Source organism: Haliaeetus albicilla, chromosome 8 (assembly GCF_947461875.1).
Source record: "Haliaeetus albicilla chromosome 8, bHalAlb1.1, whole genome shotgun sequence".
In the NCBI taxonomy this organism is placed as follows: Eukaryota; Metazoa; Chordata; class Aves; order Accipitriformes; family Accipitridae; genus Haliaeetus; species Haliaeetus albicilla.
In genome coordinates, this window is record NC_091490.1 from 16,966,494 (window position 1) to 16,982,590 (window position 16,097).

The window sequence follows — 16,097 nt, forward strand, 5'->3', positions numbered from 1 at the left end:
AGCTTAGTCCAAGCAGCCCACACCTTCTGTCTTTGCATGATAATCTGCTTCTCAAAATATTTTCCTTCCCAAAACTAACATGAAAATGAGAGCAGAAGAAACTTAGCCTCAGACTGCTGTTCAAATAGCACTGAGTTACTAAAAAGCAGAGGAAAAAAAAGCGCAAGCTGAAGATGCTATCATCTGGAGTAGAAGAGACTGACAGGCAGCAAGAGACTTCCAGATAGGAGGGAAAGATGGTTCCCATTCACATCAACAGCAAAATGTCACTCAGCATCTGGATCAGGACCCCTCTGCACTGGAAATCAGCTTTCAGATGGGGGCCAGCCACTCTTTTGTATTGACTTGTCTGTGCCACAGTGACACTGCTGCTAACACTTAATTTATTTTGTCCATTTAGGAGACATCTAGTTATCTCAATTATTTAACAATGTGTAAAATTACAAACACATTCAACTACAATATGTTCCTCTTGCGTAAACTTCTCCTCTTGGCCACATACATAATGAAAACCCTGTTGAGTCAGTAATAAAATCCAGAAAGCTTTCAAGTCTCAGAACTGAATGTTCAAATTTTGTAGCTCACTTCCTTTTCTAACCAGACAGCAGGGCTGCCAAGAGAATTTCTGGGCGTTCAGCCCCTTTTGATATACATATACATACATACACACACAAATATATATATATATATATAGTACTCTACCAGGGCTGGCAGACAGCAGGCACCAATTGTTTTTAACGCGGTTATGAACAAATGCATTTTAAGAAGAAGTCGGAATACTACTTGTTTTCATCTGATGGAACAGACAGCTCAGACCTGGACAGGGAAAACGATCAGCTCCAGCTCTGTCAATAAATAAATATTTGCATTTCACTCCAGCAGAGGAAAAATGCAGCACTGATTTTAGGAACCAACCTCAAAAATTCATGTGTGGAAATACCACAGTTCTTTATGCAAACGGACCAGTTGCACATGCAAATGCCTGATTTGCACGAATAATGGCCCTATACGTATGTACAGGTCAGGCATATGATCTAGCACACCACATTTTTGGGGGCTAAGCCTCACTCCCGTGAAGAGCAGAGCATCCTCATCCTGCACTGAAGCCAAACAGTAATGAGTGAACTGGGCCAATCACAACTGGGAAGACTTCGATAGCTAAATATGAGAGCCTTAAGGTTGTATTACACAGAAGACTTATGATTCCCGCCCGAAAGACTAAATAGCTTCTAAATCCTTTGCACTATTTATAACAACAACCACCACCACAATTACATTTATTCTTCTTCAGAAGCACTGTCTGCTTTTGTATTTATACTGTAAGCAGCATATTAAAAAGGGGACCAAATAGATTTCACATATGTCAATGCAATACAAGAGCAGGCAGCAGCCACGTGAAGGGAAGGACAAACATTCAACGAGTTTCATATGGCATGGAAACACAAAGCGAAGTTCAAGTCTGAGAGTTTTCCCACACTTCAGCTAAGTACATTACCAACAGCCACTGAGGTACTTGCTACCATCATATGGGAGCAGGATGATACGGGGCTTGATACAGCATCCCCCCCAGTCCACACAGGTACTTGTACTGGTGTGGGAACACAGCACAACTGAACGTGAGATAAACTGGCAAACAAACATCGGCTGAGGAATTAGACCCTGTGGCTCTTCACTTGATAGGCAGAGCGAGGTCATCCTAACCTACCCCGGACTCTAAACCGGGAGATCTTTCCATCGCTTTCATGATGAAATCTTTCCACTGTCAGCGGGTAATGAGTCAGAATAGGAGAGGGATGCTGTTTACTGAAAAGCTCTTGGAACTAGAGGGAGGAAAAGGGAAATACATATGAGAGGCTAAGGATGGGTTCCAAAAACAAGATAAGAAAAATAAAACATGGACAAAATGTGGGAGTGAGGATGGAGGTGGAGGCAGAAATACCGAAGTGAAGGCAGAAGGGGAGACACATGCTAGAAGAACCTGGACAGAAAGCTGAACACAGGTAAGGAATAGCAAAAGGAACAGCAGAAGGATGCTAATGGGAATGGGAGAGATGAAAAACAGGGGGACAAAAGGTGGTGGGTTTCCAAGTTGTGCACTACTGATGTGCATGTGCCCTTTTTTAAAGTGAATGCATAGCCACGATGGCCCTAATATCATCAGGACACCAATGACCCTATCAGGACAGCCAGTTTGCACTGGCAGAGGATATAAATTAAAGGTGTCTGAGTAAGGAGAATCACGGGAGTGACTAAAATGACTGGGATCAAAGGGAAGACCCATCGCCCCCCACCAAAATGCCATTCCTCCCCCTGCAAGGGGTCAACTTGTGCATTGTAGCTCCTCTGCATGTGCTTGTCATTTGTAAGCACCCACAGTGCTCTCACTCATGCTTCAGGTATCCGAATGCCGCTGAGTCCTTAGCACACCCTCTTGACATCCCCGTGCGTCAGGAAATAACGTTTACCTCCTCTTTACAGAGGGGCAGTGAAGCACAGGGAGATGAATGATTTGTCCAGGACCACACTGGCAGGCTGTGGAAACCCAGAGCTTGAACCCAGCTCTCCCAAGTCCCAGGACAGAACTGCAGCTGCTAATGAGAACCAAGAAAATTCAAAAAATGCAAATGAACCATCTTGAAAGTTTTAAGTGAGACTCCTGCTGCAGGCATGAAAGGAGGAAGTGCAGACTCCAACAGGCAAATTCTTTGCCACCCCATCTCCTGAGTCCCAGAAATCCTGTTGATCTGGGCTAATAAATTTCCCCAAGCCCTAGACGTTCTCTTGGCCCTCATCCCAAGCTCACATAAGAAGCTATTTCATAGGCAAGGTTCTTATTTACAGTTACTCAACTCCCATAATATTTTATCTGAGGTGGCATTTTTAACACTCCCCTCCCCAATACTGGATGAACTGTCTCTTTCTTTGCTTTATAGGTTTGTAACTAATCTAGTTAAAATCCCATAAATATTGGGATGTTTCTGTGCTCCCCATTCAGACAGGAGGCTGGCTGAGAAAAAAGTCCATTAGCATTAAAATGATGGTGACATCCAGACTGAAGCTGACAATTCATTCATTTTCTAAGTCTACTGTCATCATGCCAGCTGCCCTTCAGGAGCTGACTGTGCATCAACTGTGCAGCCTCCTGGACGCGCAATACTCGGGCAAGGGTATCCTGCCATAAAATCCAGAGAGTCACAAGTCCTTGCCAGGTCACACAGTGGCTTAATGTGCTGGTTTGCTACCCCTGGGAGACCCGGGCTGGGGTCTTTGTTTTACTGCAGACCTGTGTGCCACTCCAACAGCACGAAGGAGGTCATAAATGCAGGGGAACGAGGCACCGGGGAGCAGCCACAGCGTAGCAGGGTGCCTCAGGCCAGCGCTGCTGCTGGAATCAATGAATCTCAGTTTGGGTCTAAGATGGCTGGGTTTGCTTGAATCGGCGCTCACAACTAACGCACAGTAAAGAGGTGCGAGCGGGCCGTATTGAAACATGGCCTGTAGTTCAGCTGGCAAAGAAAGAGTTGCATTATTCTGCCACTTCTCCTGGATGTGCAATGGCCCCTAATGCTGTTGTGACAATACCAGCCCTCAGCATAGGAGCGCCCTTCTCTCAGCACCCTCCTTTCGCAATGCTCCCAGGTGCAATGGCGTGGTCTGTGCATTGTACTGGTCAGAAAAGGAGCTTGCGGAGAAGGAAGCTGCACCCAGGGCTCGAAAACAAAGGCAGCCCAGTGCCCCTGTGCTGGAAGGCCCCAGTAAGGAGAGGTGCTGAGCTGCCTTTACCCGGATGATGCTGTCCCGCACTGAGCAGATACCCATGGGATGGCCCCATCCCCTTGTATTACCAGGATGGCAGGTCACCTGCACTCAGGGAAAAGATGTCCTCTCCTGCTGAAGCTGGTGGGAAAGCAAAACAACCTCACCAGGACTCCTAGCTTTACTCACACACTGAGATGACTATTATTTTTTTTATATATATATATATATATATGTCTATATTTAATCATAGAGTGCTTAGCCAGCCCCAATACAGACTTCTACTTCCTAGCTCTACTTTTCTTCAACAGAAAACTTCCCTGAGAAGTTAGTCAGCCCAAGAATCCCTTTTAAAAAGTTAATCTTTTTTCTTCAAAAGTTAGAAAACTGCCAGCTGTTTAATCAGATTGTCGAAAAAACTTACTTCTCAGCTGAGGATAACGTCTGAGGAAATCAGAGAGAGGCAGATGCAGCCAGCCATTCCTTGGGAGCTCTTCAGAAACTCAAATGTCAGTTGTTTCAGTTAATTAATGTGTGCTAATTAATTAATGCCATTAATTTTGATCAGATAAATCAGCTTTAACATCAGTATAATTGAGATCAGAAGCTAGCGCTCAGGTAAGACCCCAGCCAAGTTCAAAGCTAACACGTAAAAAATCTCGCTGAATGTGGAAGTTGACCTCCCGCCGTCCCAGTCAGCATCTCGCAGGTGTGGGAAGTGTGTGCATCCTATCGTGCGGGGAGGGCTCTGCCATTTTGCTTTCCGCACAGCATCTGGTCCCTCTCACCTTTCAGGGACATGCCCGCTGATAACATCCAGGCTCTCAGCCGTGGTCCTGAGCCCCAGCTCCTAGTCCATGGAAACCCCAGGCAGGGCATGCTGGCCTGTGCCCCCACCCACCCACGCTCCCCGTGCACAGGGTTTGCTGCCCTGCCCTGCTCGCTCCTGAACTCTTCACTTCGCACCCGACCTTCATCAGGGGCATTTCAGCAGCAACCCTCTGCTCCTGCAAAAAGAACTGCCACCTTGACTGTCCCTTTCACCAGCTACGTAAGCGAGGGAATGCTTTTTACCCAACATCCTCACCAACCACCATCTAGTCCTCTATTTTTGAAATATGTAAGGCCTGAAATGTAGAATTTGGGGTTTTACACCAGCTAATATTAATAGAAACATTCTCAGGATTTTTTTCCCCCAATGTAAATGGAACATTTTTATTTTTTTAAGCATGCCCCTGCGGTGCTCGCAGGCAAAACACTGCAGCATTGTACCCGCCCGGGGAGCTCGCTATAAACACATCTGTCTAGCTGCTCTGTCAGGCCCACTGAGCTCTCTATAAACCAGGAAAAGTAAACCTGTACATTAAATATTTACTGTTTTCAGTATGTATAATCTAGAAGTGTTTTTAGCAGCACAAGTAAGGCGCACTTTTAATCAATGATTTTTATTTTGACATGGCACTGTTAAACACTGTATGGGTACATCCTGAAAAAGCCCGCTCCTTGAAACCAGAGGGTCTCCTCTCACAACCGGTTACAAACATTATCGTGTTGTCACACACTGCTCACCTGAAAGACCCATCCTATCTCCCAGTTTTCTGCTCTGATCCCAAATTATCCCGTTAGTCGAGAAGTTGAGCTCGTGGGGAGTTTCAGCAGCAGACCCCAGGTTAGGCAGCGAAAGAGGACAGTGACAAATACGTAGCTGACTCTGTACAAAAGGATACAGACGAGTGCAAAGAGTTAAAAGAGTAACAACACAAAAGCAAACTTCTCTGAAAGTAAACAGCTGCCAGCCAGCACTAATTTTCTTTTATGATTAACCTAACAGCTAGCTTTTAATGCTTGCCCCATGCAAAAGAGCTCCTGCTTTCATCTCACCACTGACACTAGGAGTCATAATTTCTGTACGACAACAGGAAAAGAGACGTTAATGCAATCGTAAAAAAGTCTCCGCACCAAAGCAGTCTGCTGATAGCCCGTGCTAACCTTTTACTTCCTGAGGACATCGGTCCCTGGGAAAACAGCGGGCAGCAGACAGGTTTCCTGGCTGACTCAAAGAGATGTCCTTCTCCCTGTGGGGCTGCGCAAGCCGCTGGGCTCCTCGGTCCTGGCTGCTGGATGGAGCCCACGCTGGAGGACCCTTTCGCAGAGCAGCCCACCAGCTCCCACCAGCCACCTCCCTCCAGTTTTATTTTAGCCCCCAGCAGAGATAAGGTGAGGAAGAGATTCCATTCACATAGTTTCTTCTTCACTCCCCTAGAAAAATCACCCCAACCAGCTCAGCAGCACAAGACACATCTTTCAGATTTGGATGCTAATCAAGTCTCAAGATGGTTTAGCACTTCTCCCTAATCGCAGGCACGTAACTCTGGGATGGGCAGCTATTTGCACATTCTTGGATCGTAACTCCACAAACATTCTTAAAGCACATACATGATCTGTTGGCTGCCTGCAAGTCCTCCCTATCTGCAAGGATGACATCGTGTCTACTTATTTGTCTGCTATTGATTTTTTCACTACACTATCACAGACTAGAAGCGATGGGCACAAGCCAGAGAACAGCGCAAGTAACTGATCTCTAGCATCAGAGTAGCCCTGGAGGAGGTTGTGGCTGGCTTCCTTGCATCGGTTAGCTCCTATGTGCCATAAAATAAGCATGCACAACAGAGAACACAGCTAGCTGTCACTGCAAGGTGCTCACGTAACATATCAGTAGGCAAAGGGTAAGAGCCTAGACGGGACAGAATGGAAATGAACAGTAACACAGCAAACACAACTAAGGTCTCACCGTGGTTTAATAAGCTTGTGTACGTAGCAGAGAATGAGTAATGATTTTGGACAAAGCCAACAGGCACCTCAGGGCATTCTGAAATTAATCCTGTGACATTTCCAGCAGCTAGCCTGGAAAGTGCAGTAAGTGACAGAATTCACTGTGCGGCAGAGCACGTTCAGCATCCTGCCAAATCAGGCCTCCTCTCCTATTTGCATGCAAGGAAAAAAAAAAAATTAATCAATACTCATTTTTTTTTTCAAGAAAATAGCTACAAAAGCATGTTCTTAAAATCAAAGGCTAGGCAAGTCCTTTGAATGTCCATGTATCGGTGACAAGAAACTGTTCCATCAGGCCATGAAGAGCAGGGAGGGAGGGAAAGCATCAGAAGGAAGGCAGACGGTTCCCCTAGCTTTGACACAGGCCAACCTTAAGGAAATGTAGCTGTGATTATTAACTATAATGAAACAAAACACATTCGTGGAAAGAAGAGTTTGCCGTGTATTTCAAATGCAGAAAAAGAAAACAAACAATCCAACCTGAACATACCAGGGAGCGTATTCTGGGGCACACGGTCCCACAACACAGATAAAAGCAGGAGGCAGTTGTCTCCGAGGTGCAGTTAAGCTGTAGACTGAGGCAGACAGCAGCTGACAACCATTATGGACCACAGCCTGCAAGTGTGCTTTGATCAAGGATTTCTCGGGCACAACCTGATTGACTGCAATCAGGTTCAGCTAGCTCCAATAACTCCTTGCACTCACGAGCAATTTTCTTTTGAGCTTGCTCATTTTGTCTTAACGGATGTCAGTTCGCATGCATTGCTCCACTGGGAAATCCTGCACTCTGAGGACCAAAGTTTAAAGTTAAGAATAAGTTTCTACCGAGGTCATTTGGGATGATTAACTCTCTGGGGTGAGATCTCTGTTCAGGACCTTCATCTCTGCTGATGCTGGGAAAGAACCGGTGTATGCTCCTGATGCCTCAGCCTCCTTCGCAAAACTCAGGAGACACAGCTGCGAAAATTTTTTTTCTAGAATATATAAAGACATTTCAGGCTATATTGCTATCATTTGCAAGCTACATCACTGCATGGGATGAAAACAATAGACATGACTAAGAAATCCACGTGCGGCCAGGTGCTAGCTAGGACCACCTGATTTTTTTTTTTTTTTTTTTTGTGGCATGGAGAGCCAAAGCCCATAATAGCCTTTTCATTGCAAACTTCAGCTATAGGGATGCGCTTGATGCAAACTGCATCTTCTGAATGTAGCCCAGTGTTGAAGTACACACGCATGAGAGTAGGTGAATATATATAAGTAATCCACCTGCCTCACTGAGAAAACAGTAGTGGTTGGTACTAAAATAAAGTTAATGCCAGATGCTTGAATGACAGTGGCAAAAGTATTTTGAGTCTCTGACTGGGCAGGAGGAACGAGCAGGAGCTGGCTGTATCTGCTTTGCATTTCTGCATCCAGCTTGGGGTGAGAAAGCCATGCAGTACGTACTGCCAGTCAGCGGTTCAACAGGAACACACTGACCATCAGCAGGGATGCTTCTTGCCTCCGTTACACTGCTACATCCCTTTATATCTGTGTAGGGTATATCTGCATAGCGGTGCAGTTCACACATGAAAGCAACAATGAGCACAACTGAATACTACATCACATTTTCCTTCTCCGTTTCCCTGCAGGGTTAGTTTCCCCTTCCACTTTCACACAATGACAACCTCTGCGACACCTTGACAGCAGCCAGAGAAAAACGCAGCACACCGACAAAGCAAAGTGCCTCTCAGCGCACAAATACTGCAAAGCAAAACCCCTCAAATGTTGGAAACCACAGGCAAGGCACAGACTGTACAAAAACTGACAGGCATGAGCATAGCTGAAGGGAGGGCAGCAGGGAAGAGGAAGAAAACAAATAGGAAATGCCATACTCAAAAGAATTCAGCATAAACTCTGAGCAAATCAAAGCAAGAAAAAAAATCTGAACCCACTTGAATTTTAGCTGCTGAAGCCTTCTGGCTACTCGGCCGCTCTGCCTGTGCGTCGCTATGCTTAATTTGCCCCACTGGATTTGCACCTCCTGTGAGTGACTGAGAGGAGCCATTGACTCTGGGAGGACTGATTTAGAGCAGCAGGAACCAGCGGCCTGGCAGGGGCTGCAGGAGAGGCCCAGCCCAAGGTAGGTAAACACTAGAAGAGGGAAGGCCACAGGGAAAAAAGACTGGAACAGGGAAAAGAAGAAGAAAGAGGAGGAGAGATGGAAGAAACGTGCGGCGAAGGATGGGCAGAGGAAAAAGAGAATGCGAAAGAGCAAATTAAACATGGTACAAACAATGGGCTGGACGCTGGATTTAATAAGATCTTTCTCCAGAATCCACATGGTTGTAAACCTCTGGCGTGCTCTGGTTTGGTGCTGGATACTTACTGTCCGTGGGAGCACCAGCACCTGGAGAAGCCTCTGTCCTACACAGCACTTCACGCTGCTCTGCAGTCCCTATGCACAGCCGCGAAAAACTGATGCTGGGTGGAGGGAAGATAAACCAGGGTTTTTTTCTTGATTTGTTTCTCCGGAAAGCCCTGTCCCTGGAGAGACGCAGGCCTGTGAAAATGACAGGATATACTCAGTAAATCTGTAATACCTGCTACGCGAGCCAACTGTTTCAAATTCCTGCTTTGCATTAGCCAAGCTCCCAGCAGACTTTACCTGACAAACAGCAATTGCCTATGGCACAAAAAGTGAGGAGCCAGTAAAATACTCTTCATGACGCGAAGCGGGGAGTATTTCCCAGTTCACTTAGGACGACAAAGGTCTGGAACAGTACGTTACACTGAATAAAACCTTCAAAAAGGAAGATACTCCAAACTTCTTCCTGTTTCCTGACGTACATGCAGGAGATGCAGGCACAGCCTGGAAGGTAAATGCTGGGTCACAGTTTGTGACAGGGAAACGTGTGCAGGGAAAGCCTATGAAAGGGTCACAGTCTAACCCGAACTCCAAAGAAACTCAACCCATCTCAAGTGTTGTCAGCTACTTGAAATTCAGGACAGGTTTGTTAAAAGGTGCTTCAAAGCTTTCAAAGTGACCTTTTTTTGAGCAAATGTAGGTTCAGTTACAGTTTCCCATCAAAGTTGTGTGAATGTGTGGTAGGACACGAAACCAAGTGAGAAAAGGTGCTATTCATGCACTTTTCCTGTGGCATTTGCTGAATGTTGTGAAAGTCATAGATCAAAGCAAAACGCTTGCGTGCGTGTCCTTAAATTAGATGTAATTAAATAAACAAGTGTTTGCATAAATCCCTGAAAAGCAAAAGTGGCCAATTTAACCACGCATCGGTGTGCTAGCTTCTTCCACTTTTTCAACATTTTTGAAAATTTTTGAAAATTTTCATTAATCAAGGTGTGTTGAATCACAAACTTGTTCCTCCTGATCACAATGCTGCTGTGTAAAGAGTCATCACGGGAAAGCAGTACCGGTCAGATTCTCCATCAGAAAACCACTTTAGAGTTTTAAAACCGAAGTACCACAGGACAAAAACCCATACATCTATAAAACCAAGGGAAGCCCGGCGTACTGGATAGCTTGGAGTCTGGAAAGAGGATGGAGCCCTTCTCCTCCTCGTCACCAGCTGGGGCTCAGCCAAATCAGTAGGGATGGAAAGTCGTTACTAGCACTACTGGCAACCAGTGAAGTTCGCCGGTGGTCTCTGTCCAATTCTTAATGGACACATAAAATACCTCCTGTCATCAGAAATGGCACTAAATGGTATATATTGGCAGTCTCGGGAGATAGCTGCATGTAACTAAAGACTGAATTTCCCTTTCGGCTATTGTCCTTTCCGGTCAAATTCTGAGGCACACGAGCGACGAATAAACCCACTGCCGCCTTCTGAAGAGCAACTTCGGGGCAAAGGGGCTGCGGAGCTTTCACCCCATCACCTTTCCCAAACCACAAAACCGCCACAAAGTAAAACATCAGTCGAATTTACTTGAATGAAAAGAAAACCACGAAGAGAATAAACTGGGGGGGGACGGGACGCCGCCCCACAACGGGAGCCCTCCGTCGGGCCCGGCCTGGGGACGGGCCTGCCCGCTCCGGGGCCCCGAGCCCTTCTGCCCGGCACGGCCACCGCCGCGGGGACATCCCCGGGGCAGCGGGAGGACGGGGCCGCGCTCCGCGGGCCGGCCCGGCCCCGGCCCCGGCCCCGGCCCCGGCCCCGGCGTCCCCTCGGACGGGGACCGCCACCGCGCTGCCCCCCCCTCCCCTCCGGGGTCACGGCGTCCCCCCTCCCCTCCGGGGTCACGGCGTCCCCCGGCGGGGAGCGGCCGTCCCGCCCCGTCCCGTCCCGTCCCGTCCGGTCCCGCCGGTGCCGCGGCGGGGAGGGCCGACCCAGACGGGCTGTCTCCACCGGCCCCGCTGCCTCCCCCGGGGCTGGAGCCGCTCAGAGAAAGATGCACGTCGGCGCGGTGAAACAAAACGGTGTATGTTTTTGGAAAGTCCGCCGTAAGGGCTTCGGGCCGCCGCTGCCGGCCGAGGACAGGGGCCCTATTGTGCGCGCACCCCCCCCCGCCCCGGGTCGCCTGCGCCTCCCTGGCAGCCGGCGTCCCCCCTTTCCCGCGCTCCTCCGGCCGCGGCCCCGTCCCGGAGCAGCGCTCCCAGGACAACAACAGACCCCCTTTTTCTGCGGCTCCGCCAAGGTCCAACAAGGCCGCCTTATTATTCCTGCCGGTACTGAAACGCGGAGCAAAACGCCGGGCAGGCGGGCAGACGGACGGACGGACGGACGGACAGACGGGCGGAGGCGCACCCACGCACCCGCGCCCCCCCCCCGGCCCCTGCGCGGAGGGAGCAGCCCCCGGGAGCTGCACTTACCCGCAGCCGTGGGCACCGTCCCCGCGAAACGGTCCTTTCTGTCACCCTTTCGGCTGCGGCACCGGGCGGGCGGCGAGACGTCGGGGCTTCGCCGCTGCTTCCCCTCCCTCCGTGCCCATCCTTCCCGAGCGGCGCGCACAGACACTTGCTGTATGGAAATGCGACGCAGACAGGTTAATCACATCCCCCTCCTCTTCGCATCCCCTCCCTCTCCACTGTCTCCCTCGCCCCCCCCCCCCCCCCCCCGCTTTTCAGGGGCTTTGGAGGATTTTTTGCAAAGTTTCGCCTCTCCTCTGAATCTGCTCCTCCACCGTCCAGCCTCGAAGGCGACCGAATTTAAAAAAAACAAAACAAAAAAACCAACACAAACCCCAAACCCAACCAAAACCAACCCCGAACTCGTGTTAGGGACAATAATCTCATTTGCAAAGAAAAATCCCTGGAATGGGGATTTATTGTAACGCCGTTGGGTAGCAGACTCAACTGCTGGGCTTTTTTCAATAAAGGAGCAAACTGCAGCAGAACGCCAGTTGGCTCCTCCAGCGCAATTCTCCTAAATCATGATAGACAGATTGCGTGAAAAACAGGAATTCCAAAGAATTTCCTGCCCTGGGAACAGAAGTTAAGGCTATATTTAACAACATCTGAAGCTGTCAAGAATGCTTTGTGGTTGGATAACAGAGCAGAAAAATGTGAAAAATGCGGGCTACTGCTATACCAAATATGGCAATATTGTTACGTCTGGTGTCTAAATCCCCATCTGGAAACGCTTACGGCCATGCAGAGAAAAGACGCCACAACAGAAGCTAAAACTCTCCTCCCCGACCCCAAATCTTAAACTTCCACAAGGAAATACTACTCGAGGACGCCCAACTCGAGCGAGGGACGCCGAACCCGGCGCTCCGCAGGCTGACGGAGGAGGGCTGGCTGCCGGCTGCGGGGCCCGCCGTTCCCTGCCGGCTCGCTGCCGGCCGCAGAGCCGGTGCGGTGCGGTGCGGTGCGGTGCGCCCTCCGCATCGCCGGGCTCCGCCGCGCCGCGCCGCGTCCTGCCTCGCCCTCCCGCAGCGGCGGCGGCGGCAGCACCCACAAAACCCCGGGCGCCGCCGGGTTACCGCCCGCAACGTGTAACCAGTGTGACGCCGCCCCGCAAAGCGGCGCCGCGGCCGGCCTCGCAGCGGCCGGGGGAGGGGGGGGGGCGGGAGGGCGTCGGACAGATGTGTGCGGATGTGTGCGGATGTGTGCGGATGTGTGCGGATGTGTGCGGATGTGTACCTCCGTCGCCGCTGGCAGGGCGGGCGGCCGGGCGGGCGGGCGCTGGGGCCGCCCGGGGCCAGCTCCTGCAGGGCACCCACCGGCACGGCCCCCCGAGGCGCACGGCTCCGCCGTTCAACATCCCCGTCCTGAGGTGCACCTGCAAGGATGACGGGGGGAAACCCCACGCCCCGACAGCCCCGTAGCGGGGAGCGGCCCGTCCCACGCCGAAACCTCCCACCCCCCGCCCCGCTCCCCCCGGGGCGCGCGGGGGAGCCCCGGCGGGGCCCGGCGGGGGCGGGCGGCCGAGGGAGGAGGAGAGGGCGGGGGCGGGGGACCCCCCGCGGCAGGGCCGCCGCCAGCGGCCGCCGTGCCGGGAGACGGGACGGGGCGGGGCGGGGCGGCCGCGCCGCGCGCCAGCCGCATTCCTGGGATGCCGCGAGCGCTGGACGCGGCCGCGGCCCGGAACGCGCGACGTCAGCGCCGCGGCGCACGCGGCGGCCCCGCGCCCTATATAAGGCGGTCGCGCCCGCCGCCGCCTCAGACCGCGCCGGCCCCGCTCCCGCTCGCCGCCTCCCGCCGTTCCTCGCTCCCGCTCCCGCCGGCGCTAGACATGGGCTCCGCGGGCACCCGCCCCGCTCTGGCGGCCGCCCTCCTCTGCCTGGCCCGCCTGGTAAGTGCCGCCGCTCTGCCCGGAGCCGCGGGGGGGGGTGGGGGGAGGCGGCGGGTCGCTCCGCCCGGCGCCGCTCCCGGCACTCACCGGCCCCCGCTCCGCTCCGCTCCGCAGGCTCTGGGCTCGCCCTGCCCCGCCGTCTGCCAGTGCCCGGCGGCCGCGCCGCAGTGCGCCCCGGGCGTGGGGCTGGTGCCGGACGGCTGCGGCTGCTGCAAGGTCTGCGCCAAGCAGCTGAACGAGGACTGCAGCCGGGCGCAGCCCTGCGACCACACCAAGGGGCTGGAGTGCAACTTCGGCGCCAGCCCCGCCGCGCTGAAGGGCATCTGCAGAGGTAAGCGGCTCGCCCTCCGGCTCCCCCGGGAGACAAAAAAAACCCCAACAAAACCCGGTCCCCGAAGCGCCGGGGTTCAGTAACTTCGAGCCCATGTATGGTTATGCTTTGTTGTCGGTGGCTTGGCAGAAAGGCACATGACTTCAGCGGTCTGGAATGCGATTCAGTATGTCTGGGCTCCGCGAAACGCACATAAGGAAAAGTGATTCCTGACTAACTTATTGTTCGGGCCCCGCGTCTCCGGGGGGGGCTGGAGGGAGCTCCGCCGTAAATCGAGTTTAACAGACCCGCACGTACCTGTGCTTGAGCGAGCGATCCCAGCTGCTGACCCCCTCCTCTCCCTCCCTGTTGATCTCTGCAGCCCAGTCCGAGGGGAGACCGTGCGAATATAACTCCAAAATCTACCAGAACGGCGAAAGCTTCCAGCCGAACTGTAAACACCAGTGTACGTGCATAGATGGAGCTGTGGGCTGCATCCCGCTCTGCCCGCAAGAGCTCTCGCTTCCTAACCTGGGCTGCCCCAGCCCCAGGCTGGTCAAAGTCCCCGGGCAGTGCTGCGAAGAGTGGGTCTGCGACGAAAGCAAGGATGCGCTGGATGAGCTGGAAGGCTTCTTCAGCAAAGAGTTTGGTCTGGATGATTCCGAAGGCGAGCTAACCAGGAACAACGAGCTAATTGCCATTGTGAAGGGGGGCCTCAAGATGCTACCTGGTGAGTATGGGCTAGTCTGTGTGACAGTGACAGCGAAGGGGAGGAGGCGGGAGGATGGCTGTGCGACTCCTTAGACCCCGATGATGGAAAGAAAGGAAGGCAGCGAGAGGACACGGTTAGGCTAAGCCCTCCTTTTCTCTTCCAGTTTTTGGCTCTGAGCCACAAAGCCGAGCTTTTGAGAATCCCAAATGCATTGTGCAGACCACCTCCTGGTCCCAGTGCTCAAAGACGTGTGGAACTGGCATCTCCACGAGGGTTACCAATGACAATCCCGACTGCAAGCTCATCAAAGAGACCAGGATATGTGAAGTGAGGCCATGTGGCCAGCCTAGCTATGCCTCCCTAAAGGTAAATACAGACTCTTCTGGTGCTCCTCTTCTTTCCAGTCTGCTTCGGGTGGAGGGTAAAGGCTGGAGAAGAATCTCCTGCTAATGGTATTATTGCCTCTCCTTTTGCAGAAGGGAAAAAAATGTACCAAGACTAAGAAGTCCCCATCCCCAGTGAAGTTTACCTATGCCGGATGTTCCAGCGTGAAGAAGTACCGCCCCAAGTACTGTGGCTCCTGTGTGGATGGCAGGTGCTGCACGCCCCAGCAGACCAGGACTGTCAAGATCAGGTTCCGCTGCGATGATGGGGAAACCTTCACCAAGAGCGTCATGATGATCCAGTCCTGCCGATGCAACTACAACTGTCCGCATGCAAATGAAGCTTATCCCTACTACAGACTAGTCAATGACATTCACAAGTTTAGGGACTAAGTTGTGTTGGGGGTGGGATGCTAAACAGAATTTTGAAGTAACCAGCCATGGAGGAAGGACCTTTGATGGAAATGGTGCCTTGCCCATTTGAGGGCAACATTGAGATGTTCCAAGAGTGCACTGTGCAACTGGACACTAATGCAACAGAGATTTAAGCATACTTAAAGCTTCATAGTACTGGAGCAACTCTACTGCTTCTTTTTGGAGCACCTTATCTAATTATGTACTGTTTTCTGTTTGTAAGTGATCAGATAAATGTTTTGTTCCGGTTATGAAAACTTCTTTTCTGTCCTGTTCAATTTAACACTATGCTTCTCCCCTCTCCCTCCATCTTCTCCTACCCTTTCCCAACCAACTTGGAAGTTACATTCCTTCCTGAGGTGGGCACTTGTTGGGTGTTCACAGTGGCAGCTATTGTGTACCAACTGTAGTTTAATGGCAAACAGAAATCAGTTGTTTTAAAGCTGAGTATTTTATTTATCAAACTGTAGCTTTTTTTGTTTTTTCCTTGAGTTTGTTTTGTTTTGTTTTACCCCTTCCAGCCCCTGTAATACTGGAATAAGTTGTAAATGATTTTAATTTTATATTCAATGAATTGAAAGAATTTATTTATGGAATTAATCATTTAATAAAGAAATATTTACCTAGCTACTCTTAGTAGAGCATTCTGATAGGCAACAGACTTATATCCAGCAAATGCAAGAGCTTTCTGTGAAAACTTTTGACTTATGAAAAGCTTAGATTCTCTGAAAATTAAAACAAGCTCTACTACAGCTGCAGCAATGAACTAAAAAGCTGAGTCTAATTCTTCGGGTAAATGACGTTTCTTAAGTGGTTGGTGTATGCAGTCTGCAACCCCATGCTCTAGAAAGTGTTTACAGAAGAAGCTTCTCGGCATTGAAAGCAAATGTTTGATAGAGAGACTGAAATGTTAATTAGACTGTCAGATTACTCAAACTGTCCTGGAATTT

General features: G+C 51.0%; 1 protein-coding gene across 1 annotated transcript; it reads left to right on the top strand.

Annotated features, from left to right (window-relative positions):
• The first annotated feature begins 13,073 nt into the window (after positions 1-13,073).
• CCN1 (cellular communication network factor 1) lies at positions 13,074-15,773 on the top strand. Its single transcript, XM_069789128.1, has 5 exons — positions 13,074-13,328; positions 13,443-13,659; positions 14,021-14,368; positions 14,514-14,716; positions 14,827-15,773. Exons 1-5 carry the CDS (start codon positions 13,089-13,091, stop codon positions 15,124-15,126), a joined length of 1,308 nt encoding a protein of 435 aa, XP_069645229.1. The 5' UTR covers positions 13,074-13,088; the 3' UTR covers positions 15,127-15,773.
• The last annotated feature ends 324 nt before the right edge of the window (positions 15,774-16,097 follow it).

Bases quoted from the DNA above. Each gene is read 5' to 3' on its own strand.
- CCN1 (XM_069789128.1), top strand. From the start codon at position 13,089: ATGCCGCGAGCGCTGGACGCGGCCGCGGCCCGGAACGCGCGACGTCAG. The intron at 13,329-13,442 runs GTAAGTGCCGCC...TCCGCTCCGCAG, and splicing joins TCCTCTGCCTGGCCCGCCTG to GCTCTGGGCTCGCCCTGCCC. The intron at 13,660-14,020 runs GTAAGCGGCTCG...TGATCTCTGCAG, and splicing joins GCTGAAGGGCATCTGCAGAG to CCCAGTCCGAGGGGAGACCG.